The 22,107-nt window shown below is 39.5% G+C and overlaps 1 protein-coding gene across 2 annotated transcripts in view; it reads left to right on the top strand.

The window, feature by feature from the left end:
* The window catches only part of LOC114658174 (tetratricopeptide repeat protein 38-like), a 50,544-nt gene extending 31,332 nt beyond the window's left edge, over positions 1 to 19,212 (top strand). For both annotated transcript variants that reach the window (XM_028810262.2, XM_028810271.2), the window contains 4 exons: positions 4,044 to 4,209; positions 5,361 to 5,520; positions 6,752 to 6,825; positions 17,929 to 19,212. In XM_028810262.2, coding sequence (XP_028666095.1) covers positions 4,044 to 4,209; positions 5,361 to 5,520; positions 6,752 to 6,825; positions 17,929 to 18,019 — 491 coding nt within the window. In that variant the 3' untranslated portion in view covers positions 18,020 to 19,212. The remainder of the gene's footprint in view (positions 1 to 4,043; positions 4,210 to 5,360; positions 5,521 to 6,751; positions 6,826 to 17,928) is intronic.
* Positions 19,213 to 22,107: the final 2,895 nt, after the last annotated feature.

Raw genomic sequence — 22,107 nt, 5'->3', positions numbered from 1 at the left:
ATATAAAGACCATCACAAAACATAATCACAATCGGAACTTTGTACAATACCTTGGTGAGCACTGTATGCCCTGCTGTTTCGTTGAACCTTATTGTTTGGCACTCCATTGAAATTCTGACATACCTTTTATTTGTTTACATTTGTAGTTTAAATGTTTAAATGCCTCTTCCTCTCATTTATTGGTTAACAAACCTGTCATCAATTGAAACGCACAGCATTTCAATTCAAATACATTGGCTACTTTTTTCTCCAACTTTAGTAACAGACAGAGGTTGTAACAATGACAATATAACAGCTTTCTTGACTAAACAGTATAATTTTGATGCATATCTGTCGACACTTGTAATTAACCTCGCAGACAGTAGCCAAAAACCAATACAATGCAGCTTGGTGGAACATAATATACGTGTAAGAAAAATTCACTTCTAACTTCCCAAATCATCTGGTGTCGTCAGACTTTTACTTCATTGGCATTGTACTGTGATAGTTAAAAAAATCCTCTTTGGATCCTGAAGTGATAGCAAACTATTGTCTGAGCTCCAACCTTCCATTTTTGTCTAAGGTTTTGGAAAAGGTTGTTTTGATTTAGCTTCAGGATCACCTCAAAAAATTCAATCTGTTTGAAAAATGTCAATCTGGTTTCCGAACTTCTCACAGTACAGAGACTGCCCTGGTCAGAGTCATCAATGACCTCCTGATGGCTGCTGATCAGGGCTCTCCATCACTCCTTATCCTCCTGGACCTTACAGCTGCATTTGATACAATAGATCATAATATTCTCCTTCATCATCTTCACTATACAATTGGAGTTTCTAGCATTGCTTTGGACTGGTTCGAGTCCTATATTACAGACAGGGCTGAGTATGTGGCCTTGGGGGATGCTAAATCTCATACCCACACTGTCACCTGTGGGGTCCCACAGGGATCAGTCCTTGGGCTGACCCTCTTTAATATCTATATGCTACCCCTGGGTCACACCGTTCGCAAGCATGGAGTTTCATTCCATTGCTGTGCCAATGATACGCAGCTCTATGTGAGACTGGATTCGACTTCTCTTACACCTCCATGTGAAGGAAATGTGAATTTCCCCTTGGGATTAATAAAGTATCTATCTATCTATCTATCTATCTATCTATCTATCTATCTATCTATCTATCTATCTATCTATCTATCTATCTATCTATCTATCTATCTATCTATCTATCTATCTATCTATCTATCTATCTATCTACATCAACTTTTTCCTCATGCTTGGATGAGATTGAGGCCTGGATGTCCAAGAACTTCCTCAAGCTGAACAGCACCAAAGCTGAAGCTTTTTTAATTGGCACCCCCCATCAACTTCGTTCCTCTGTAAATTGTATTTCCTTTTCTGACCGTACCATTACCCTCTCCACTTCTGTTACAAATTTGGGTGTCAAGTTAGACTCCCATCTGTCATTTGATACACATATCCATCACCTTTGTAAAACTGCATTCCTTCATCTCCGAAACATAGCCAAACTCTGTCCCTAACTCTCCCTCTGTGATGCTGAAAAGCTGGTTCATGCCTTTGTCTCATCCAGACTGGACTATTGTAATGCACTCCTCATCAGGATACCCAACAAGAGCCTTCAAAAGCTACAACAAATTCAAAATAGTGCTGCAAGAATCCTGATGAGGGTGCAGAAATATGAACCCATTTCACCAATCCTTCTGTCACTTCATTGGCTCCCTATCCATCTCCACATCGAATACAATCTCTGTTTACTCACAAGTGTATACATGGAAATGCTCCACAATATCTTAAAGAACTCCTTATACTAAAATCCACTACAAGAAACCTCCGTTTTGCAAATACCTACCGCCTTCGCCCCCCCGTGACCAAACTTCATACAATGGGTGACCGAGCCTTTGCAGCCGCTGCTCCACGGCACTGGAATGCCCTACCAGAAAGCCTAAGAACACAGCAGATTGTGGGCTTTTTTAAAAAACAGCTAAAGACTTTTCTATTTAGGAAAGCTTATTAACAACAATTCTATAATTATTGTTATTTTATCTCTATTTATATCTTGCTTTGCCTTTGTTTAAACTGTTTATGTTGTACTTTGAGATTTACTGCTAATGTAAAGTGCCCTATAAATAAAATGCATTATTATTATTATTATTATTATTATTATAGTTATGTGTGTAATGCTGCATAACATTGCTGTTAGAAAGAAAGAAAGATGAGGAAGAAAGGATAGATGTTAGAAATGTCTGAATTCCTGATCTTAGAGCAGATGGTGTATGTCAGACTGGCCAGTATATAATCGTTACCATTTTAGTATAATTATTCATTTGTTTTCATTGATGTCTGATTGAAAGACTTTATTTACATTTCATAGTATTTGAGTTATTCTGCCTATATCTCCTCTGGTGAATGGGGCAAAGCTGTTATCTTCCACCTGATTGTAGTCTTGGCCCTCTCTCACTCTCTCCAATGAGCTGTAATTCTGCTGTTCTTCATCTTTTGCACATCAGTAGCTTGACTAGGTTGTAAAATTTTCTCTTTTCTGACTTATCCCACCTTTATTTCTTCCTGCTTTTAGAAAGGTTGGCATATGACTTAGTAAATAATAACACTCTCTTGTCAAAATGAAAGAAAAAAAAGCTCTTATGAAAACTGTGGTTTTCTTTTATAGAGTACTTCATTTCTTTTGTGTTTGTCTTAGGAACAATAGGTGTCAAATTTTGCACATATTTACATGTGTTTCCTTAATTTGTTATTAAACTATGATGTCAGGTTTACTTCATAAACACCTTTTAATTAAATTGTTGTCAGCTACTCATTTTTCAGTTGACTTAAGATCCTTTTCTGTAAGCAACTTTAGGGGTGTACGTCCTAAAGTTGCTTGTTAAATCTCTTAAGATTCATCATTTTGGGGAATTCAACCCTGATCGAGACACTGCTCAGGGATGAATTATTTTTTGTATTGCATTTTGTTTCGTCCCAGAGTTCACTTCAGTGTATTTCTCATAAAGCAAGGTGGCATAATTCTTGGTATCACTTTTATAGTTTTTTTGTTATCCACTGTTTGGACAAGTGTTCATGTAAAATTAGTTGTACTAAAGTAGGTTTTGGACAAAGTAGCTCCTGCAGTGGTGACTGAATATTTTATTTGAAATATTTTATTAGAAAAATAAAGTAAGATTTCCATGTAACAAGTACAAGTATAAAGAACACTTTTTTGAGATAAATTGTTTTGAGCTGATTTTTCAGATAAACGGTTTGAAAAGACTGGAACATGGAGGTTTGTGTGTGGTCATTACTCTGCAAATACATCTGGCATTAGTTCCCTTTTTTCAAGAAACATAAGGGATTTTTCACTATTCTAAAAATATGTTATGCTAAAGCAAGCACTTTGCTCAGCAATATATACTTATAACCTAATTTAGCAAGGCCAAGTAATTTCCTGTTATATAATCACATGTCCAAGGATAGAGTTACCAATCTTAGACACTGGGCTATTTAATGTAGTGAATATTTTACTTTGTGACTTAATAATCTGGCACATTTTTATTATGAGTCTTTCACAGTTGGCTGTGGTGTCTGCAGATTTATACAGTGCAATATATATCAATGCACATGCCAAGACAACTTTCATTTGTACAGTTAGAGATAAGGAGGCATTGTGTGACTGGTGTGGGCTGAATTGAGCTTTTGTGTTGATGCAGTCCCACAGTAATTAACTGGTGAAATCCCTCCCTCATTTCAGCTATTTATGTTTCACTTTTGCTGGCACCATATATCTGTTTGTTTATTTTCTTTCTATGTGTCTACAAGGTTCTAGATGTACTATATATTCTAGAAAGAACAACACACAAAAGAACATTCATATAAAATTTTAAGATCATACAGTGTAAAGTTTTTAAACAATATCCACATATAAAGTTAAACATATTCCAATATACTCAACAACAATATGGCTTGGTTGTTCTGTCCTACCCGATACATTCTTTAGAATTTAATAAATTAATTCAGCAGGTAGCATCTGCCTCTCAAATTTTCTGTTTGCTTTCAGGTGTGGAAGTGGCAGACCGCTGGAAAGATGTGTCACGCCTCACTAAAAAACATGTTGAAGACCACGTTCTGCTGTTCAATGACTTTCACTTCCTCCTTGCTGCACTAAGAGGGAAAGATGATGAATCAGCAACTCTTTTGATGAACACTTTAGAAGAATGTGTGAAGTAAATTAAAATTACCTTCCTCTTATTTTACTTGGATGCAGAAATTAAAGTTTAACTATTGCAGCGGTTCTTTTTGGACAGATAAGTAGGATTTTGAAACAGATTTTAAACAGAAAGAAAATAAATTTGTCATGTGTATGGAACTTGATATAAATGAGGCAGACAAATGTTGCCAAGTGCTGACCATTAAACAGTTTTATGGGAGCTCACCTCAGGAAATAGCAGAAGCTGATGATAACTGGATGTAGGGTTGCAAGGATAATATTTTTAGGGTGGTAGTTCATTCTCTGTTCACAACTGTAGAGACTGCTATAAATATATTATTTTACCCTTTTAATTGCAGTATAGAACCAGTATATTGGAATGTATATTCAGATTAATGTTTTGCGATAAACTAAAAAACAAATGGAAAACATGAACTAGAGAGAGGCGAAATAATAAACAAAAATGTACAAAAAGGAAACAGTTCACTGAAGACATATTCATGTTTTTTAGAAAAATATTTATATACAGACAAACTGAATACAGAAACAAGTGAATCAAATGGCTTTTAAAAACAACAATTCCCTCATGATCATATCATAATCATATTTTGTTTTTTAATAAACCTGATTTTTTTCTGTTTTTAAAATGCCAATTTATAAATTTGCTGAATAGTCCAAGTTTCTCAAACATTATTTAAGGGAATTAGTTTAATATCTTATGATTTTGTAATATATCAGCAAATGATATTAAAATGCAACTTTTTTGGCAAAACTAGAAAAAATGGCTTAAATAGTACATTTATGGTGAATTCATCTCAAAATATTTTTCATATAATTCCAGAAAAATGATATAAAGAAGTTTGAGCACTGTTCACTTTACAGTGTTTATAAAGATACAGATTTTACATTTGGAGCACAAGCAGATCCTAAGGGTTGTAGAGAGTGCCAAAATTGTGGATTAAACCAGCAGCCTTGTGATTTACACTATAGGTAACACTGTCAATCAAACTGGAAAATCGGTGCTTAAACTTCCTGGAGAATGTGTTCATTTTTTTATAGTTATCACACAATATTTAAGTTTAGTTAAGCATATAGTATCTGAATCCATTTTTACCATAAATGCAAAGGTTTTGCATGTGTTTTTTTTTTTTATCATTTATTTTCTAGATCGCCAGGAGAAAACCACAATTATACCCTGGGGAAAGAATTAGGAATCCCCCTGTGTAAAGCTGTGATTGAATACGAAAGTGGTAATTACAGCAAGGCAGTGGAGCTACTGCATCCTATTCGTTACCAGATAGTTTTGATTGGAGGAAGTAATGCACAGGTAATTAAAAAAATGAAAACTCCACCTAATATATTACTATACATTTTGTACAATGCCCCCCCCCCCCCATACAGTATTATACAAGTACTTAGTATATTACAGTGAAATTAATTCAAGTCAATTATTGATTTTTATGGTCCAAATGGGAACAGGAAGAATAATTTTAAAAGACAAAACAAATTCCTTTTCTAGTTCACGCCATGAGATTGGGTTCTTATAATGTTCATCTGTATACAGAGCTATAGTTTGTCTACTCCCTCCTAGCATTGTTCAGTTCATTCTAGTGTTCAATTTATTTTTTGTGTATTATTATTATTGTATCATACTTCACATACAAATTGAATATTTCTAACAATGCCTATGTCATTAACTGATAATAGGTGCAAGAACAAAACTACAGTAGTCATTCAAACAGGGAATCAAATACAGAGTAATTTGCACACTACAAAACTCCATGTAATATGCTCTAAGAGTAATTCTTTTTCTTGAGACTGAGAAATTGGCTTCACAACCATCAGGATTTTTTTTAGTACTATCACAGTAAAAATAAACAGCATACATGTCACAGAGTTTTCATATGCAAAGATTGTTCTGCACCTTTAACACAGGCCTCAGAATCTTTGAAAACTTGACCAGCAACTGATACAAAGTATGAAGGGCTAAACTATCATATTATTAAGAGCATGCTGTGAAGAATCTAAAGAAGTCAAACAGCCATATTCCACATGTAAATAAATGTTTGTTTTCCTTGCAATAGATGGACAAGTTATTCTCACATTAATAAAGTGTTTGCCATTTTAGCACATTTAATGCCATCTGTATATTCAGTTCATTTTATAAATTCTTGTTCTAATTCTAAAGTTGCTTAGGTCTAATGATTATTCTGGCAGTGCATAGTATGCACTTTTAAATCTTTCTGTCTTATACTGAAACAAAGGGATAATAAGAGTATTTCTTGCAACATGTGACAAATATTAACAGGCACTGTTGTTATCTAACTTGTTACTACCCTAATTGGTTAATTATTGAGTGAAATAAAATGACTAAATGTAAGGTAAATTTCATTTAGTGTATTATTGTGTATTCTACTATAATTTTGCTATCTTACTGTGGCAATGAAGAAACAGGATGTTAATCAGTATTCCCATTTACATTGGACATCACAATGTCTTTTGTAATAAAAAATGGATGTTTATGTTTTTCTTTTAAAATATGCTTCCTTTTTACTCAGAGAGATGTCTTGAATCAGTACTTAATCCATGCAGCCATGAAATCGGACAATAAGTCACATAAAAAGCTTGCAAGGTAAGTTATTTTTACTAATTCCCAATGTAAGGGAATTGTTCCCTGTGCTTTTATGTGTGTTCTTCTGTGTAACAAAGATTTATTATGCCCATCACTTCCAGCATGCCTACCATTGAGATGATGAGATCATATGATATTTAACTTTTCATTAATGGCAGTGTCTACTGTATATAAGCAGTGCCAATTCAATATTAAGATGTTTTGTTCTGTTGCCTCACAGAACCAGGGTAATTGCAGGCCTGCTTAGTGTCTGTGTAAAATGTATATGTTTTTCCCTTTGTCTGTCTAGCTTTTTCTTCCAAATCCCAAAGATTTGCATGAGTGTGGTCCATAGTAGACTGACACCCTGTCCAGGTTTTTCTTCCTACTTTGCATCTAGAGCTGTCAGAATATTGTTTGGCTCCCACAATTCTTAATTGAACAAAGCAGGTATAGATGATGTATGACAAGATGAATGGATGAAACTTGAATTTGTTGAAAAGTTTGCTGAAATGGATCCCTGAATTCAAAAGTAATGCCAAGTAAACCAATCAATCAAAACAATAAAATTTAGAAAAGTAAATACAGTAGTGAAGCTTGTATACATGGAAAAACAAAGTAGAATCTACGAAGTATGCAATAAACAAAACCTTGTTTCTGTCTGGTGTTACTGAGTCAGGAAGTAACATAGCCCAGTGTTAGGAAAAGCTGGAATGCCAGCTGGGTTGTCCTGTTAAATTGTAGTAAATTGAAACAAAAACAGTGCACAATGCCTCAAATTCCTTTCTGAGGTTCAAAAGAAATTAAAATAGTCCGAGTAGGCAAATGATAGCCATTATTTCGGCAAGTCTTCTTGATCAGGATGGGGCCCTGCCCTGCCCTAGAGACAGCTCAGTCCAACAACAGGTGCTCTCTTCCGGGGAGCCCAGGCTTTATAGCACTTCGATCAGAAGGGGTGGAGTCAGTTGCACTCACAGGGCATCTTCCCAGACCTACGGAGGAAAAGGGAGATGACACAGTTAGTGACAGTGCCCAGTTTGTCTTGGGATGGTACGACATACTTTTCATGAGCCCGTAAGGTGTTCCTCCAACGCACATTCGTGGCACTTGTAATATCTAAATGAGTTTTTATCATCTCTCTGATATATGGGGTGCCTAAGGCATTTACATAACACAAATAACACACAAGTACATTCCCTAGATACTAGGTCATTTTGTTTTGCCAATAGGTGCTTTAGAAAGTCACAGATGACAGGAGTGATATTCTGTAGAATATTGTGCCAGTATCAGAATTTAGTTAATGCATTTATGCCCAGGTAATGACTTTATTGGCTCCAAACAGCCAAATTAGAGATGTCCTGTTGAAAATCCATGCACACAAGCTCTTAACCTGTTTATTTCAATTTGGGGTCATGGTGGAGAATCAATTAAAATGTCGTAGCATGTTAACTAATCTAATTTTATGTGGCACCTTCATACTATATATAGCATGTCAAAGTACTTTGTTATTACAAAAGTACAGTAAGTTTATATCTATGTATAATGTACACAAAAACCACCACACCTAATTCTACAAAACTTTGCAGTTAATTCTGTATATTCTATGAATATACAGTAAGCTAATAAAATTTCTGATTTTCTATGCATAAACACTTAAAAAAAAATAAAAACTGAGACAACCTCACTAAAAGTTGCCATTATCAACTACAACTTTACTAAATTAATAGCACTAAATATCTTCTAGATGGCAACAGAAGGTCAGTAGTGTGCCTTTTTGTAATTTCTCAGAAAGAATGGCACCTTGTTTATTTACTTTCTATGTATCTTATGTCTTTTACCCATTCTTAGTATTATACATCTTATATGTGAACATCTATGCGGGGAAGTGTGTGTGTCTGTCCGGCCTGGAAGTGAGAGGTGGAGTCGGGGTAAGGGCTCCACCTCTGAGGAAACAGAAAACTTAGCCACTAATACACAAGTGAGGCGAGCATGTCAGCAAAATGAAACCTTAGAAGAAAGACAAAGTCGCTTAGCCGCTAACATTGGCAAAACGTTATCCCTTTTATTTTTCCTCCCGCCGCTAATGCACAAGCGATGCGAGTATGCCGGCAAAACGAATCCACCTAGGAGAGACATGCCCAGAGTAGTTCCTTTCAATTACCTGACATCTCTACATTTAAATTTTTCTTCTGACAATTTCAATAGTTTCTAGAAACCCAAGCTAAAGTTAAATGTCTGTAAAGTTGAATGTCTGTCTGCCTGTTCGAGAATCACATGTAAACCACACCTATTTCTTCAAAACTTCACAATTATTTCTGGTATAGTCTAACTGAAAATAGGCTAATACAATTTTAAAATTTTTAACAATCTCAGTAAAAGTTGCCAATGGAACTCTACACATTTTAACTGCAATATCTCTAGAACACAACATGACACAACATGAAGTTAAACATGAGTTTAACTTCAAAAGAATTAGCAATGATTATATAACGAAGCAACACCCATTTCCGGTGTTTATGTTGACCACAATAATAATAATGAATTTTTAAATATTTAAGTGTGTTGAAAAAGAACAAGATTTTTATATTTGCTGCTCAATAGCTATAATGGTTTAAAATATCAATTATCGGTTCCCTGTTTTCTGAGTGGTCATTTTATGAAGAACAAAAAAGGTCATATTCAATTTTTGTCTAGAGCAAATAATAAGTGGACAAACTGCCTATGTATGACGAGATCTGTGCTTGAGCTGGAGTAACAAAAGTCTCTTGAGACAAAGAGAGCGGGGTGAAGACATCTTAGGGATCTGTTGATCAGGGAGGAGGACGGCATTTGTGCTTCAAGACCCTCATTTGTCTCTCATCAACCAAGTTGTACATTATGCATCCTGTATGCAGTATAACATTTCAATATTATTATTGAACTATTGGAATAATTATTATTACTCTTCTATGAATTTTCTTTGCTGCAAGAATAATAAAAGAATGCATATTTTACTACAGTGATGAGGAAGTCATAAGGAATCACTTCTGCATTGTATTTGTTTTATGCATGTAACATACATTTTATTACATTTTCAGAGGAAGCTGGGTAGAACAGTATATGTAAGTGTAAAATTAAGTTTAGTAACTTACAGAAAGTCATTTGATGACTAAGTGAGTGAGACTTAACCAACAAGCTGGTGCTTTAAAGCCTAGTGCCATGGTTACTAAGACACATTGCTGGCCTTGGGTAAATTAGTAACATCATAAGCTAAAAGTAGCAAAAATGTAATATCTTATATTATCTTGCATGTTACATAATCTTCTTCACAATTTTTTTTTTGCCTAAAAATACTTGCACAAGGTTATTTTTACTTTGTAAAATAGCTGTTATTAAAGTTTGTTTTAAATGCTTTTTTATATACAGCATTACTTTCATTTTATTTATGGATGATAAACCCTCCTAACATTCTGAATTGATAAGTCACCACTGTTTACAGATAGATGTCCATATGGTAGACAAATGAAGAGCAAGAAGATATAAAAATGTTAACTGATAGAAAGAGCCCAATAAAACTGTTAGCCAGAGCTTGTCATTGACTTCAGGAAGCAGAAGTCAGACCACACTCCCATCTACATTGGAGAGGACGCAGTTGAGACATAATCTTCTTAGATTAACTATCACTGATAAACTGAAGTGAACACAACACATTTCAGCTCTTGTGACAAAAGGCTTACCGATACCTCTTCATGCTCTGGGTGGAGGGGTGGATCTGAGGCTAAGGATCTGCACTGGTATCTGGAAGATTGCTGGTTTAAATCTTGTTACTGCCAGAAGAGATCCTACTCAATTGAAACCTTGAGCAGGGCCCCTAACCTGAAAATTGCTCTATCTTCTGTTCAGACTGTATACAGTATAATACCTGCTGTCTTAGAAAGGCAAACACTATAATTAAAGACCTCAACCTTTTTAAATAGTTGCTATTCTCACTCCTCCTTTCTGGCAAATGGTGCAGAGCCATTGACATTCACAGTAAATTAGGTTACTGGATCTTGAAGTAGGGGTGGCACGGTGGTGCAGTGGGTAGCGCTGCTGCCTCACAGTTGGGAGACCTGGGGACCTGGGTTCGCTACCCGGGTCCTCCCTGTATGGAGTTTGCATGTTCTCCCTGTGTCTGCGTGGGTTTCCTCCGGGCGCTCCGGTTTCCTCCCACAGTCCAAACACATGCAGGTTAGGTGGATTGGCAATTCTAAATTGGCCCTAGTGTGTGTTTGTGTGTGTCCTGCGGTGGGTTGGCACCCTGCCCGGGATTGGTTCCTGCCTTGTGCCCTGAGTTGGCTGGGATTGGCTCCAGCAGACCCTCGTGACCCTGTGTTCGGATTCAGCAGGTTGGAAAATGGATGGATGGATGGATCTTGAAGTGTTTTGCGACCACCTGTAGACAACAGCCATTCTGATGTCTGTACAATTATAAATTTGTTTTGCAAAATGTATGTATGTGAAAAAAAAATTTAAATTCAATATCGCTAAATTTCCATTTCAAAGTTCTAGATTTCAGGCAGTGATCCTTAATAACCCCTCAACATTAAATATAGTGTAATGGCAGAGAGACTGGAGTTCTGATGCAGTACAAGTGAAATGCATAACCTGTCATGTACAATTAAAAGGTTGCTTTTACCAGTATAGGCTTCCCAAGCTAAAATCAAGCTACATTTAAAAGGAAGCCCTGTGGAGTGATGGGCTGGAGAAGATGGAAAAAAGATTGCAAGCATGACGTGTTGGTGTGGGGACACTTATTGCACATGAAAAGTACCAGAGCTGAAAAGAAAGAAGCTGAAATAAAACTAGCTATCAACCACAAAAACACTGGATTACTCAATATTTGCCATTTCAGGGACATTCCCAGTCGCAATGGGGGAAAGTGTGTGTGTGTGTTATTAGATAATTAGGGGTGCTGACCTTGGGCAGCAGCCTATTACAAATACATAAATAAAACCAAAGTATCAGAGAACTAAACCACAAGTTTTATTTGGTCTCACAGTTTCACATCTTAATGCTCGGACTCAGTTTTGTTTAGTTACAAATTAATTATTACTGTAGCATTAACCAAAACACTGTTTATATCAGTAATGTACAACTGTTAGTATAATAAATCAAATCCATCCATCCATCCATCCATTGTCTCCCGCTTATCCGAGGTCGGGTCGCGGGGGCAGCAGCTTGAGCAGAGATGCCCAGACTTCCCTCTCCCCGGCCACTTCTTCTAGCTCTTCCGGGAGAATCCCAAGGCGTTCCCAGGCCAGTCGAGAGACATAGTCCCTCCAGCGTGTCCTGGGTCTTCCCCGGGGCCTCCTCCCGGTTGGACGTGCCCGGAACACCTCACCAGGGAGGCGTCCAGGAGGCATCCTGATCAGATGCCCGAGCCACCTCATCTGACTCCTCTCGATGCGGAGGAGCAGCGGCTCTACTCTGAGCCCCTCCCCGATGACTGAGCTTCTCACCCTATCTTTAAGGGAAAGCCCAGACACCCTGCGGAGGAAACTCATTTCAGCCGCTTGTATTCGCGATTTCGTTCTTTCGGTCACTACCCATAGCTCATGACCATAGGTGAGGGTAGGAACATAGATCGACTGGTAAATTGAGAGCTTCGCCTTGTGGCTCAGCTCCTTTTTCACCACGACAGACCGATGCAATGCCCGCATTACTGCGGATGCCGCACCGATCTGCCTGTCGATCTCACGCTCCATTCTTCCCTCACTCGTGAACAAGACCCCGAGATACTTGAACTCCTCCACTTGGGGCAGGATCTCGCTACCAACCCTGAGAGGGCACTCCACCCTTTTCCGGCTGAGGACCATGGTCTCGGATTTGGAGGTGCTGATTCTCATCCCAGCCGCTTCACACTCGGCTGCGAACCGATCCAGAGAGAGCTGAAGATCACGGCCTGATGAAGCAAACAGGACAACATCATCTGCAAAAAGCAGTGACCCAATCCTGAGCCCACCAAACTGGACCCCCTCAACACCCTGGCTGCGCCTAGAAATTCTGTCCATAAAAGATATGAACAGAATCGGTGACAAAGGGCAGCCCTGGCGGAGTCCAACTCTCACTGGAAACGGGTTCGACTTACTGCCGGCAATGCGGACCAAGCTCTGGCACCGATCGTACAGGGACTGAACAGCCCTTATCATGGGGGCCGGTACCCCATACTCTCGGAGTACCCCCCACAGGATTCCCCGAGGGACACGGTCGAATGCCTTTTCTAAGTCCACAAAACACATGTAGACTGGTTGGGCAAACTCCCATGCACCCTCCAGGACCCTGCTAAGGGTATAGAGCTGGTCCACTGTTCCGCGACCAGGACGAAAACCACACTGTTCCTCCTGAATCCGAGGCTCGACTATCCGACGGACCCTCCTCTCCAGGACCCCTGAATAGACTTTTCCAGGGAGGCTGAGGAGTGTGATCCCTCTGTAGTTGGAACACACCCTCCGATCCCCCTTCTTAAAGAGGGGGACCACCACCCCGGTCTGCCAATCCAGAGGCACTGTCCCTGATGTCCATGCGATGTTGCAGAGGCGTGTCAGCCAAGACAGTCCTACAACATCCAGAGCCTTGAGGAACTCCGGGCGTATCTCATCCACCCCCGGGGCCCTACCACCAAGGAGTTTTTTGACCACCTCGGTGACCTCAGTCCCAGAGATGGGGGAGTCCACCTCTGAGTCCCCAGGCTCTGCTTCCTCATTGGAAGGCATGTTAATGGGATTGAGGAGGTCTTTGAAGTATTCCCCCCACCGACCCACAACATCCCGAGTCGAGGTCAGCAGCGCACCATCCCCACCATATACAGTGTTGACACTGCACTGCTTCCCCTTCCTGAGACGCCGGATGGTGGACCAGAATCTCCTCGAAGCCGTCCGAAAGTCATTCTCCATGGCCTCCCCAAACTCCTCCCACGCCCGAGTTTTTGCCTCAGCAACCACCAAAGCCGCATTCCGCTTGGCCTGCCGGTACCTATCAGCTGCCTCCGGGGTCCCACAGGACAAAAGGGTCCTGTAGGACTCCTTCTTCAGCTTGACGGCATCCTTCACCGCCGGTGTCCACCAGCGGGTTCGGGGATTGCCGCCATGACAGGCACCGACCACCTTACGGCCACAGCTCCGGTCAGCTGCCTCAACAATAGAGGCACGGAACATGGCCCATTCGGACTCAATGTCCCCCACCTCCCTCGGGATGTGGTCGAAGTTCTGCCGGAGGTGGGAGTTGAAGCTACTTCTGACAGGGGGCTCTGCCAGACGTTCCCAGCAGACCCTCACAACACATTTGGGCCTACCACGCCTGACCGGCATCCTCCCCCACCATCGAAGCCAACTCACCACCAGGTGGTGATCAGTTGACAGCTCCGCCCCTCTCTTCACCCGAGTGTCCAAGACATGTGGCTGCAAGTCCGACGACACGACCACAAAGTCGATCATCGAACTGAGGCCTAGGGTGTCCTGGTGCCAAGTGCACATATGAACACCCCTATGCTTGAACATGGTGTTCGTTATGGACAATCCGTGACGAGCACAGAAGTCCAATAACAAAACACCGCTCGGGTTCAGATCAGGGGGCCATTCCTCCCAATCACGCCCTTCCAGGTCTCACTGTCATTGCCCACGTGAGCATTGAAGTCTCCCAGCAGAACGAGGGAGTCCCCAGAAGGTATGCCCTCTAGCACCCCCTCCAGGGACTCCAAAAAGGGTGGGTACTCCGAACTGCTGTTCAGTGTATACGCACAAACAACAGTTAGGACCCGTCCCCCCACCCGAAGGCGAAGGGAGGCTACCCTCTCGTCCACCGGGGTAAACCCCAATGTACAGGCTCCAAGTTGGGGGGCAATAAGTATACCCACACCTGCTCGGCGCCTCTCACCGGGGGCAACTCCAGAGTGGTAGAGAGTCCAGCCCCTCTCAAGGAGATTGGTTCCAGAGTCCAAGCTGTGCGTCGAGGTGAGTCCGACTATATCTAGCCGGAACCTCTCAACTTCGCGCACTAGCTCAGGCTCCTTCCCCTTCAGAGAGGTGACATTCCACGTCCCAAGAGCCAGTTTCTGTAGCCGAGGATCGGACCGCCAAGGTCCCCGCCTTCGGCCACCACCCAACTCACACTGCACCCGACCTCCTTGGCCCCTCCCATAGGTGGTGAGCCCATGGGAAGGGGGACCCACGTTGCCTCTTCGGGCTGTGCCCGGCCGAGCCCCATGGGTGCAGGCCCGGCCACCAGGCGCTCGCCATCGAGCCCCACCTCCAGGCCTGGCTCCAGAGTGGGGCCCCGGTGACCCGCGTCCGGGCAAGGGAAAACGCTGTCCAAAATTGTTTTTCTTCATAGGAGGTTTGTTTAACCGCTCTTTGTCTCATCCCTCACCTAGGACCAGTTTGCCTTGGGTGGCCCTACCAGGGGCATAAAGCCCCGGACAACAGAGCTCCTAGGATCATTGGGACACGCAAACCCCTCCACCACGATAAGGTGACGGTTAAAGGAGGGGAATAAATCAAATCACAGTAGATAAGTGAACTGACAGATGAGATGCCACTGTAGGTGTTTTAAAAATTTATATTCAGACCGGAATTGGCACTACTGTGTTAACTTTTACTATGGCAAAACTGCAGTAGATTAATGCAAAATATAAAGGTGAAAAATACTATAATACTAGGCAGACCAATACAATTTTAAGTTGAGATGTACTGTCTGTCTGCAGGAGTGAAATGATATATTTTAGGGGTCAGGCACCCTGTGATATTATCTTGAAGGATCTGAAAGGAGAAGCTACAACTTGATTGTGGGTCATTATGATTTTTGGAGAGGGAAGGAGAGACAAAGATAGAGTAAGAAGGGGAAGCAGGAATTAGAAGAAGCAGTATCATTTTGATAAAACAAGAAATATGTTGAAATAAAATAAATGCTGAACTGTCAAATTCGAATGACCTTCCTGTTTTAAATCTCAGTACTTATCACACAATTTAAATGGTGAGTGCAAGAAAAATACCGTACTTATAAATTAATTAAAAATAAATTGCAATGACAAATAAGGTAGTTTGATATTAAGGTTTTATGTGACAGAATAGTAGGCACATTTAAGTTTTTAAATCATGCAAGTACATAATAAACTCTTCAAGACATTTTAATGGTACTTTACTCAGACACAATGACTGTCACCTTGCAGACCACAGTTTGTGAACAACAGATTCAGATGGCCATGCACTAAATATTAAGGGTCATGAATTCTATTGGTTCAATAATAATTTAATTTTAATGATTTAATTTTTTTGTCTACAGTCTGAAGCATTAACTCTTCCAAAGCACTATACTAATCCTATTAATCTTCACTAATACATGTCACTAATGTATTCCTAAATAGTACAAAATAATTGATAAGGTGATTTTTTTAGTCTAAAGAATGGGCAGATATGAAATGTGTAAACACAATCATGGTTTTAAAACTATTTTTAGCATTGTATTATTGGGAATCGAACAGCAAGTGACTTAGCAACATTAAACATACAACAGGAAAAATTCTGAGGATTTAAATTAACAGGATTAAAACAGAAAATGAATAAATGATTGTAAAATAACGTGTGCCCTTGGGAAATTACTTTTTCCTTGTTTGAAGAGTCTTTCCTGTAGAAAAATCAGTTTACTGTACTTGATTTTATGTTATCTAAATAGCTGCATGGAGATAAAATGATGAATTTGAAATTGATTTAATAGTACCTCTTTATCCAAAGTTTTGTTTAATAAAATAAACTTTTTTGTGCAATTATATAAACAGGGACATGTAAAGTGTAATGCAAGATTAAGCAAAGCTCACAGGATTACAAGGCACAATAAAAAACGATATTAAAATGTTTGATTTGTGTCTCATCTATTCTGGATGGTTTAAATGGTCCATGCAGCCAGTTGGTGGACTTTCTTTATTAAATTGGTGCATACTTACTTAATTATAAGCCTTAAAGTAATACATTTAAAACACACTGATATCCAGAATGTTTAGACATAAAATAATTTGGGGCCAAAATGAAAAAGAAAAAGAATCCAGTTAAACAATGATAAAAATTCAAGTAGGCCCAAGATTCAGTGAACATCGAAGACTGCAGTACTATATTTTCTTTATTTTATTTTACTTTTGCTAAACACCTATATATGCTTCTACAAATGTTGCTTGATTCTTTTTTTGTAGTTATTGTTACCTACAATGCTGTTCCAACTAAAAGTTGCTACACAGACAGATGTTACTGCCTTCTTTTCTACATGTTTCCCAGCTCTGTAAGAGCACATTTTCAAACCTTGCATTAAGTAACTGGTTAGTAAAAGTGGCAAAGCTTAGAATGTACTTCAGAAAAACTTCAGGTAGACTTTAATGCACCATAATACAGTAGACTGTAGTGCTATGCTGAAGCATTTTGTTCTAATGAAATATGACAAGCCATAAATAGAAAATGTGGTTGTGTTGGGGATATTACAGTGTATTCTCATAGCTAGTGTTTGAGCTAAAATTGTGGCTTGCGACCCAGATTGAAGTGCCAGCATTATGCTGTTTGCAGACAAGTTTTTACAACTCCCACATTCCACCCAGCAGCATCTGACACCAGTCTTTTGGTGTGTACATCCAGTTGTTAACTGGACAGGTTACAATCACCAATTAGCCTAACCTGAAGTGTGAAAAAATGCATAACTCATACTGACATGGGGTAAATATAAAAAAGCTCCAAACAAATGGTGAATGTGTTAGTAAGTCATTTCAGGACCATACAACTGTATGGCAGAACTGTAAAGAGAACAATTATATTAAATTAATGAAGCATCCTTAGTGCATTCATTTATAATGAAATAAAAACCAGTTTAAACATAACAACAATAAGGATTTCCTTAAACCTTGGAGCACTCAGTTTATATATGGGCAACTTATTAAGGACAACAAAAATTACACTGAATATTATAAAACGATTCTTTGAGAATATTACAAAAATAGTTCTATATCTGAAGAAGAAAATGTTCTAACAAAACAAAAGTTTAATTAGTTGAGCAGTCAGTTTGAATGTTATAATACTGAAGAATCTCATGTTATATCTTTTTCCTATAATAATAATATATTTTCTCTTTTAGATGTCTGCTATTGGAGCAAGAAAACCTCAAACCAAAATCTTGTCTGATTCAGAGACTCAAGAAAAAGGCAGATGACCAGCTTGCGAATTAATACTGCATTTAAATTTACTTGTGATCTTTATTGTACACACATAGATCTACTTCTATATATTTTTAATTTGTATTTTATATTTCTAATTAAAATCAATCATAAAATTTCTGAGCATTGCAAAGCTGAATATGGTTGTGGCAGCAGATACTAACGTTATCTTTGTATCTATTGTATCATGAATCAAAAATTAGTAATAATTTTATTATTCTTGTTTAATCAATTTTAGATTTACATTTTCATTCATTCATACTGAGTATGCTTAAGTATGTGTTTGAAATACTTATCCTCAGATTAGTTTTATACATTTAAGTAAGTCACAGTTTTAAAATGTTTGTGACCAGATATGGGAATGAGAGGAGAGTGACTGCAGAGAATAGTTAGGATGCCAGCCAGGTCATCCCATTTATTACTTGTCTGGAACTTAAGTTGTCACTGGTTAGCATTCAAGAAAGTAAGTAGCCCGTGGGCAAAGAACCTAACAAGGGAAAACTTTTATCAATTAAGAACTGTCTGATGAGCTTTTAGGTTCTTTAGGAGCTCCGTCTGGTGGTCTGCTCAGACTCAAAAGATGCCTCCTTCCGGACAACTGGGCTTCTTATATCATGGGAACTAAAAGAGGCGGGGTTAGGTGCACTTGCAGGGTGGGGTTTCTGAACTGCAGGGAGAAAATAAGAAAAACAGTTAATGACAACACCCCCTCTCACCTTATCACAGACCTTGAGTGAGCTAGCGAGGTCGTCCTCAGATGCACATGCATAACAGATTTCAGGGTTGCCTAATCCTGGTCCTGGGTGGCCAAAGTGATTGCAAGCTTTCACTCAACCAGTTGTTTGATTCAAAATCAATCCTTTGTTTTTTTAACTTCTCTTTTATCTAGATGATTTTTCACCTTAGCTCTCTGCCTGCACTCTACAAAATTGATAATACTATGATTTTAATTCTGTAAAAAAACTCATTTACTGCCATTGCATTTACTCTATACAATAGGATTCAGTTCAGTTTCTGTTTTTTATTTGCTTCATGTGCATTCAGGTGCTTAATGTAAGTGTCATGTTCTTTTTCCTGAGCCAAAAGATAAATAACAATGAGGTGTGATACTAAAGGAGCCAAAAACCACTGGTACCATTTGCAAGTTCTGAATGTGTTCATCATTATTTGCTTCTAAATAAATCATTACAATATTGAAAAACTGAGAGGGTCTAATCCATCCTAATTCACAAAACATTTTTGTAATAAATTGTTCATTGAGTAACTTTGCTAGAGAATCCATACACTGTTGAAGCTGAACTGAATTGGATTAAACAGGTTTATGGATGTTATTATGTTAGGTTCTCATTTTTTTTACTTGAATACATTTTGTAGAAAATAAGATGAGGAAAAACCAGATGGAAAGGATTATCAATACTTTGCAAATGTGGGCTGCTTTTAATGCTATGAAGGATACTGGGGCATCAGTGAGCCACAAACCCCCAAACACGAACACACAAAGAGTCCCGGGTTCAAATAATGGAAGGGTTTATTATATAACTACCTCCAAAAGTAACTAAAGCACACATGCAAACACAGGTCTTCTTCTCCACAATACTTTCCTTCTCCCTATTGCACTACCCTTCTTCATTTAAGCGTTACTTCACTACCTCCCAGCTCTGACTCGCCTGGATAAGGGAGTGTGGCCCCTTTTATTACAGACCTGGGAGTACTTCCAGTGCCAGAGCGATTGCCCGATGGAAGCATTTCCAGGTCGCACAGAAGTCCATTATAATAGGCAGCTTGTCTCCCTGCAGCACCCTCTTGCGGCACCCAGTGACCCCAGGGCATGCCGGAAAATGTAGTCCAGCAGGGCAGCTCTGCTTGTTTTCCACTGGGTACGGATATCTGGGGCTGCTGCCATCTAGTGTGATGGGGGAGAAAATAGCCCCCAGTGACGTCTTTCCTTTTCAGTGGGCTGTCCGACCATCTCTTCCGGTCCTTCCTTCTGGGTCTGATCCCTTTCTTCTCCGCGGCTGGGATGACCATCTGCCTGTTGGAAACTTCCCTTCCGGGTAAGGAACCATCTCCTCTTCTGGCCAGGAGGCCTGTCCAGCCCCTGTGGCATCTACAATGCATGTGTTTTATTACACATGCTAATTTATTTGCTATATGTAATAAATCTAGTTTGGTAATAAAAGTTCAAATAAAAGAACAAGAGGTATTAAATTACTAAAATGTTTTTTTTTTCAAATATGTGATATCCTATTTTGCCTTATTATATATTATCATTCACCAAGAAATATGCGTTACAAAATTAAAGGTTAAATGTATTTATAGAAGCATACATATGTGGCATCCTTAGGGGTTTAATAATACTGTACTGATATATAGATTGTGTCCGGATGTGGGAACCAGGTTGTCCCTTTTATTGTCCGCGTACAAACGAAAAGTACAGAAAAAGAAATAACACACAAAAGGCAAATAACTTCTAGGTCCTGGTTAAACCTATCTATGCAACTTCTTTTCCCTTTTTTAATGGGTGGGGCAATTTGCCCTTTTGCCCATCTAACAATAATATCAGGGAAGAATTCCTACTTTGTTCATTCTCTGCCCACAGTATCCCCCAGAAAGGTAAGTCTTTGACATACCAGCTCTATGGCATATCCTGTATGTGGGAAATAACAAACAAGGATTTTGTAATGTAGCGGTCTCTGGCAGAGCTCTGTCTGGCGGTTATCCAGGCCAGCAAATGACGCCTCCTTCCAGAACACCCGGGACTTTATGGTAGCTGTACCAGAAGAGTTGGGCTTAATCGCTGTCTCCAGGTGGCTTCTCAGAACCATGGGGAAAGAAGAAGAAGATAAGGTTAGTGGCAACACCCTCTCTCATCTCGCGGATTACTACATACCTCGACTGAGCCTGTGAGAAGTTCTCCGACCCAAATGCATTACAGCATATAAATATATTTCTTCATATAGCTCATTGTTTAAGAGTCTTGCAATATGCCGTTTTCAACCAAATACATCTAAGAACTTTTACCTTATTTCCAAGAATTACAGCATTATCCACAATGGCAATCAATAAGTTTATTACAGAGCTGAGGTACAGAAAGACTTTCCCTTTTTTCAGGTCTGTTCAAATAATCATCCACACTAAAACAGGTTGATGTAAATAAAAAGGGAATGCTAAAAAGGTCAGTATACACTACACCAGCTATTCTCAAATGCGGCCACCAACAAATTTTGGTGCGACCACCACTTTAGTTTGGTGCTGTTCATCAAATTGGAACATAAATTGAGGTTTATAGAGTCTACCCTAGACAGGAATATTGAGACTGGCAACTGGTTCCATCAAACAAATAGTCCTTTCTCTGATGCATGCAGATACAATCCAGATACCCCTCTATATACACTAAAGTCAATTGACTATAGTTGTTGGCCGAGCAGTAACAGATCTTCTAAGATAATTCCCCTGTCTCTGGTGTTAATGTTAAGTTTGCTCTTTTAGTAAACAAACAAATAGTATACTCGCTAGCCACTAGGGAGGCCTGGGAAGTCAGTTGTGAACGAGCTTACACACTGAACTGTACACCTTTTGTTAGTGCTTCATTTCCAGTTTTCCTGCAGTTAAGCCACGTCTGTGTTTATGTCACCTAATTAATGGTTCTGTGGTGATAATTTGTGTGATAATCAGTGTGATTGTTGCATATTTAACAGTGTTTTCTGTGGTTGTAAGTGAAATCTGCTGCAAATTCAGCATTTTTTTAAATTAAAAAAGCCTTTAAAGTAAACCATAATCCATCCGTCCATCAATTATGCAACCTGCCATATCCTAACACAGGGTCACGCGGGTCTGCTGGATCCAATCTCAGCCAATACAGGGTGCAAAGCAGGAAACAAACCCTGGGCAGGGCACCAACCCACTGCAGGGCACACATACACACAACAAGGACACACTAGGGACAATTTAGGATCGCCAATGCACCTAACCTGCATGTCTTTGGACTGTGGGAGGAAACCGGAGCACCCGGAGGAAACCCACGCAGACATGGGGAGAACATGCAAACTCCACGCAGGGAGGACCTGGGAAGCAAACCCAGGGCTCCTTACTGCGAGGCA

The sequence above is a fragment of the Erpetoichthys calabaricus genome, chromosome 1 (assembly GCF_900747795.2).
Source record: "Erpetoichthys calabaricus chromosome 1, fErpCal1.3, whole genome shotgun sequence".
Lineage (NCBI taxonomy): Eukaryota > Metazoa > Chordata > Cladistia > Polypteriformes > Polypteridae > Erpetoichthys > Erpetoichthys calabaricus.
This window is presented reverse-complemented; position numbering and strand designations above follow the sequence as displayed.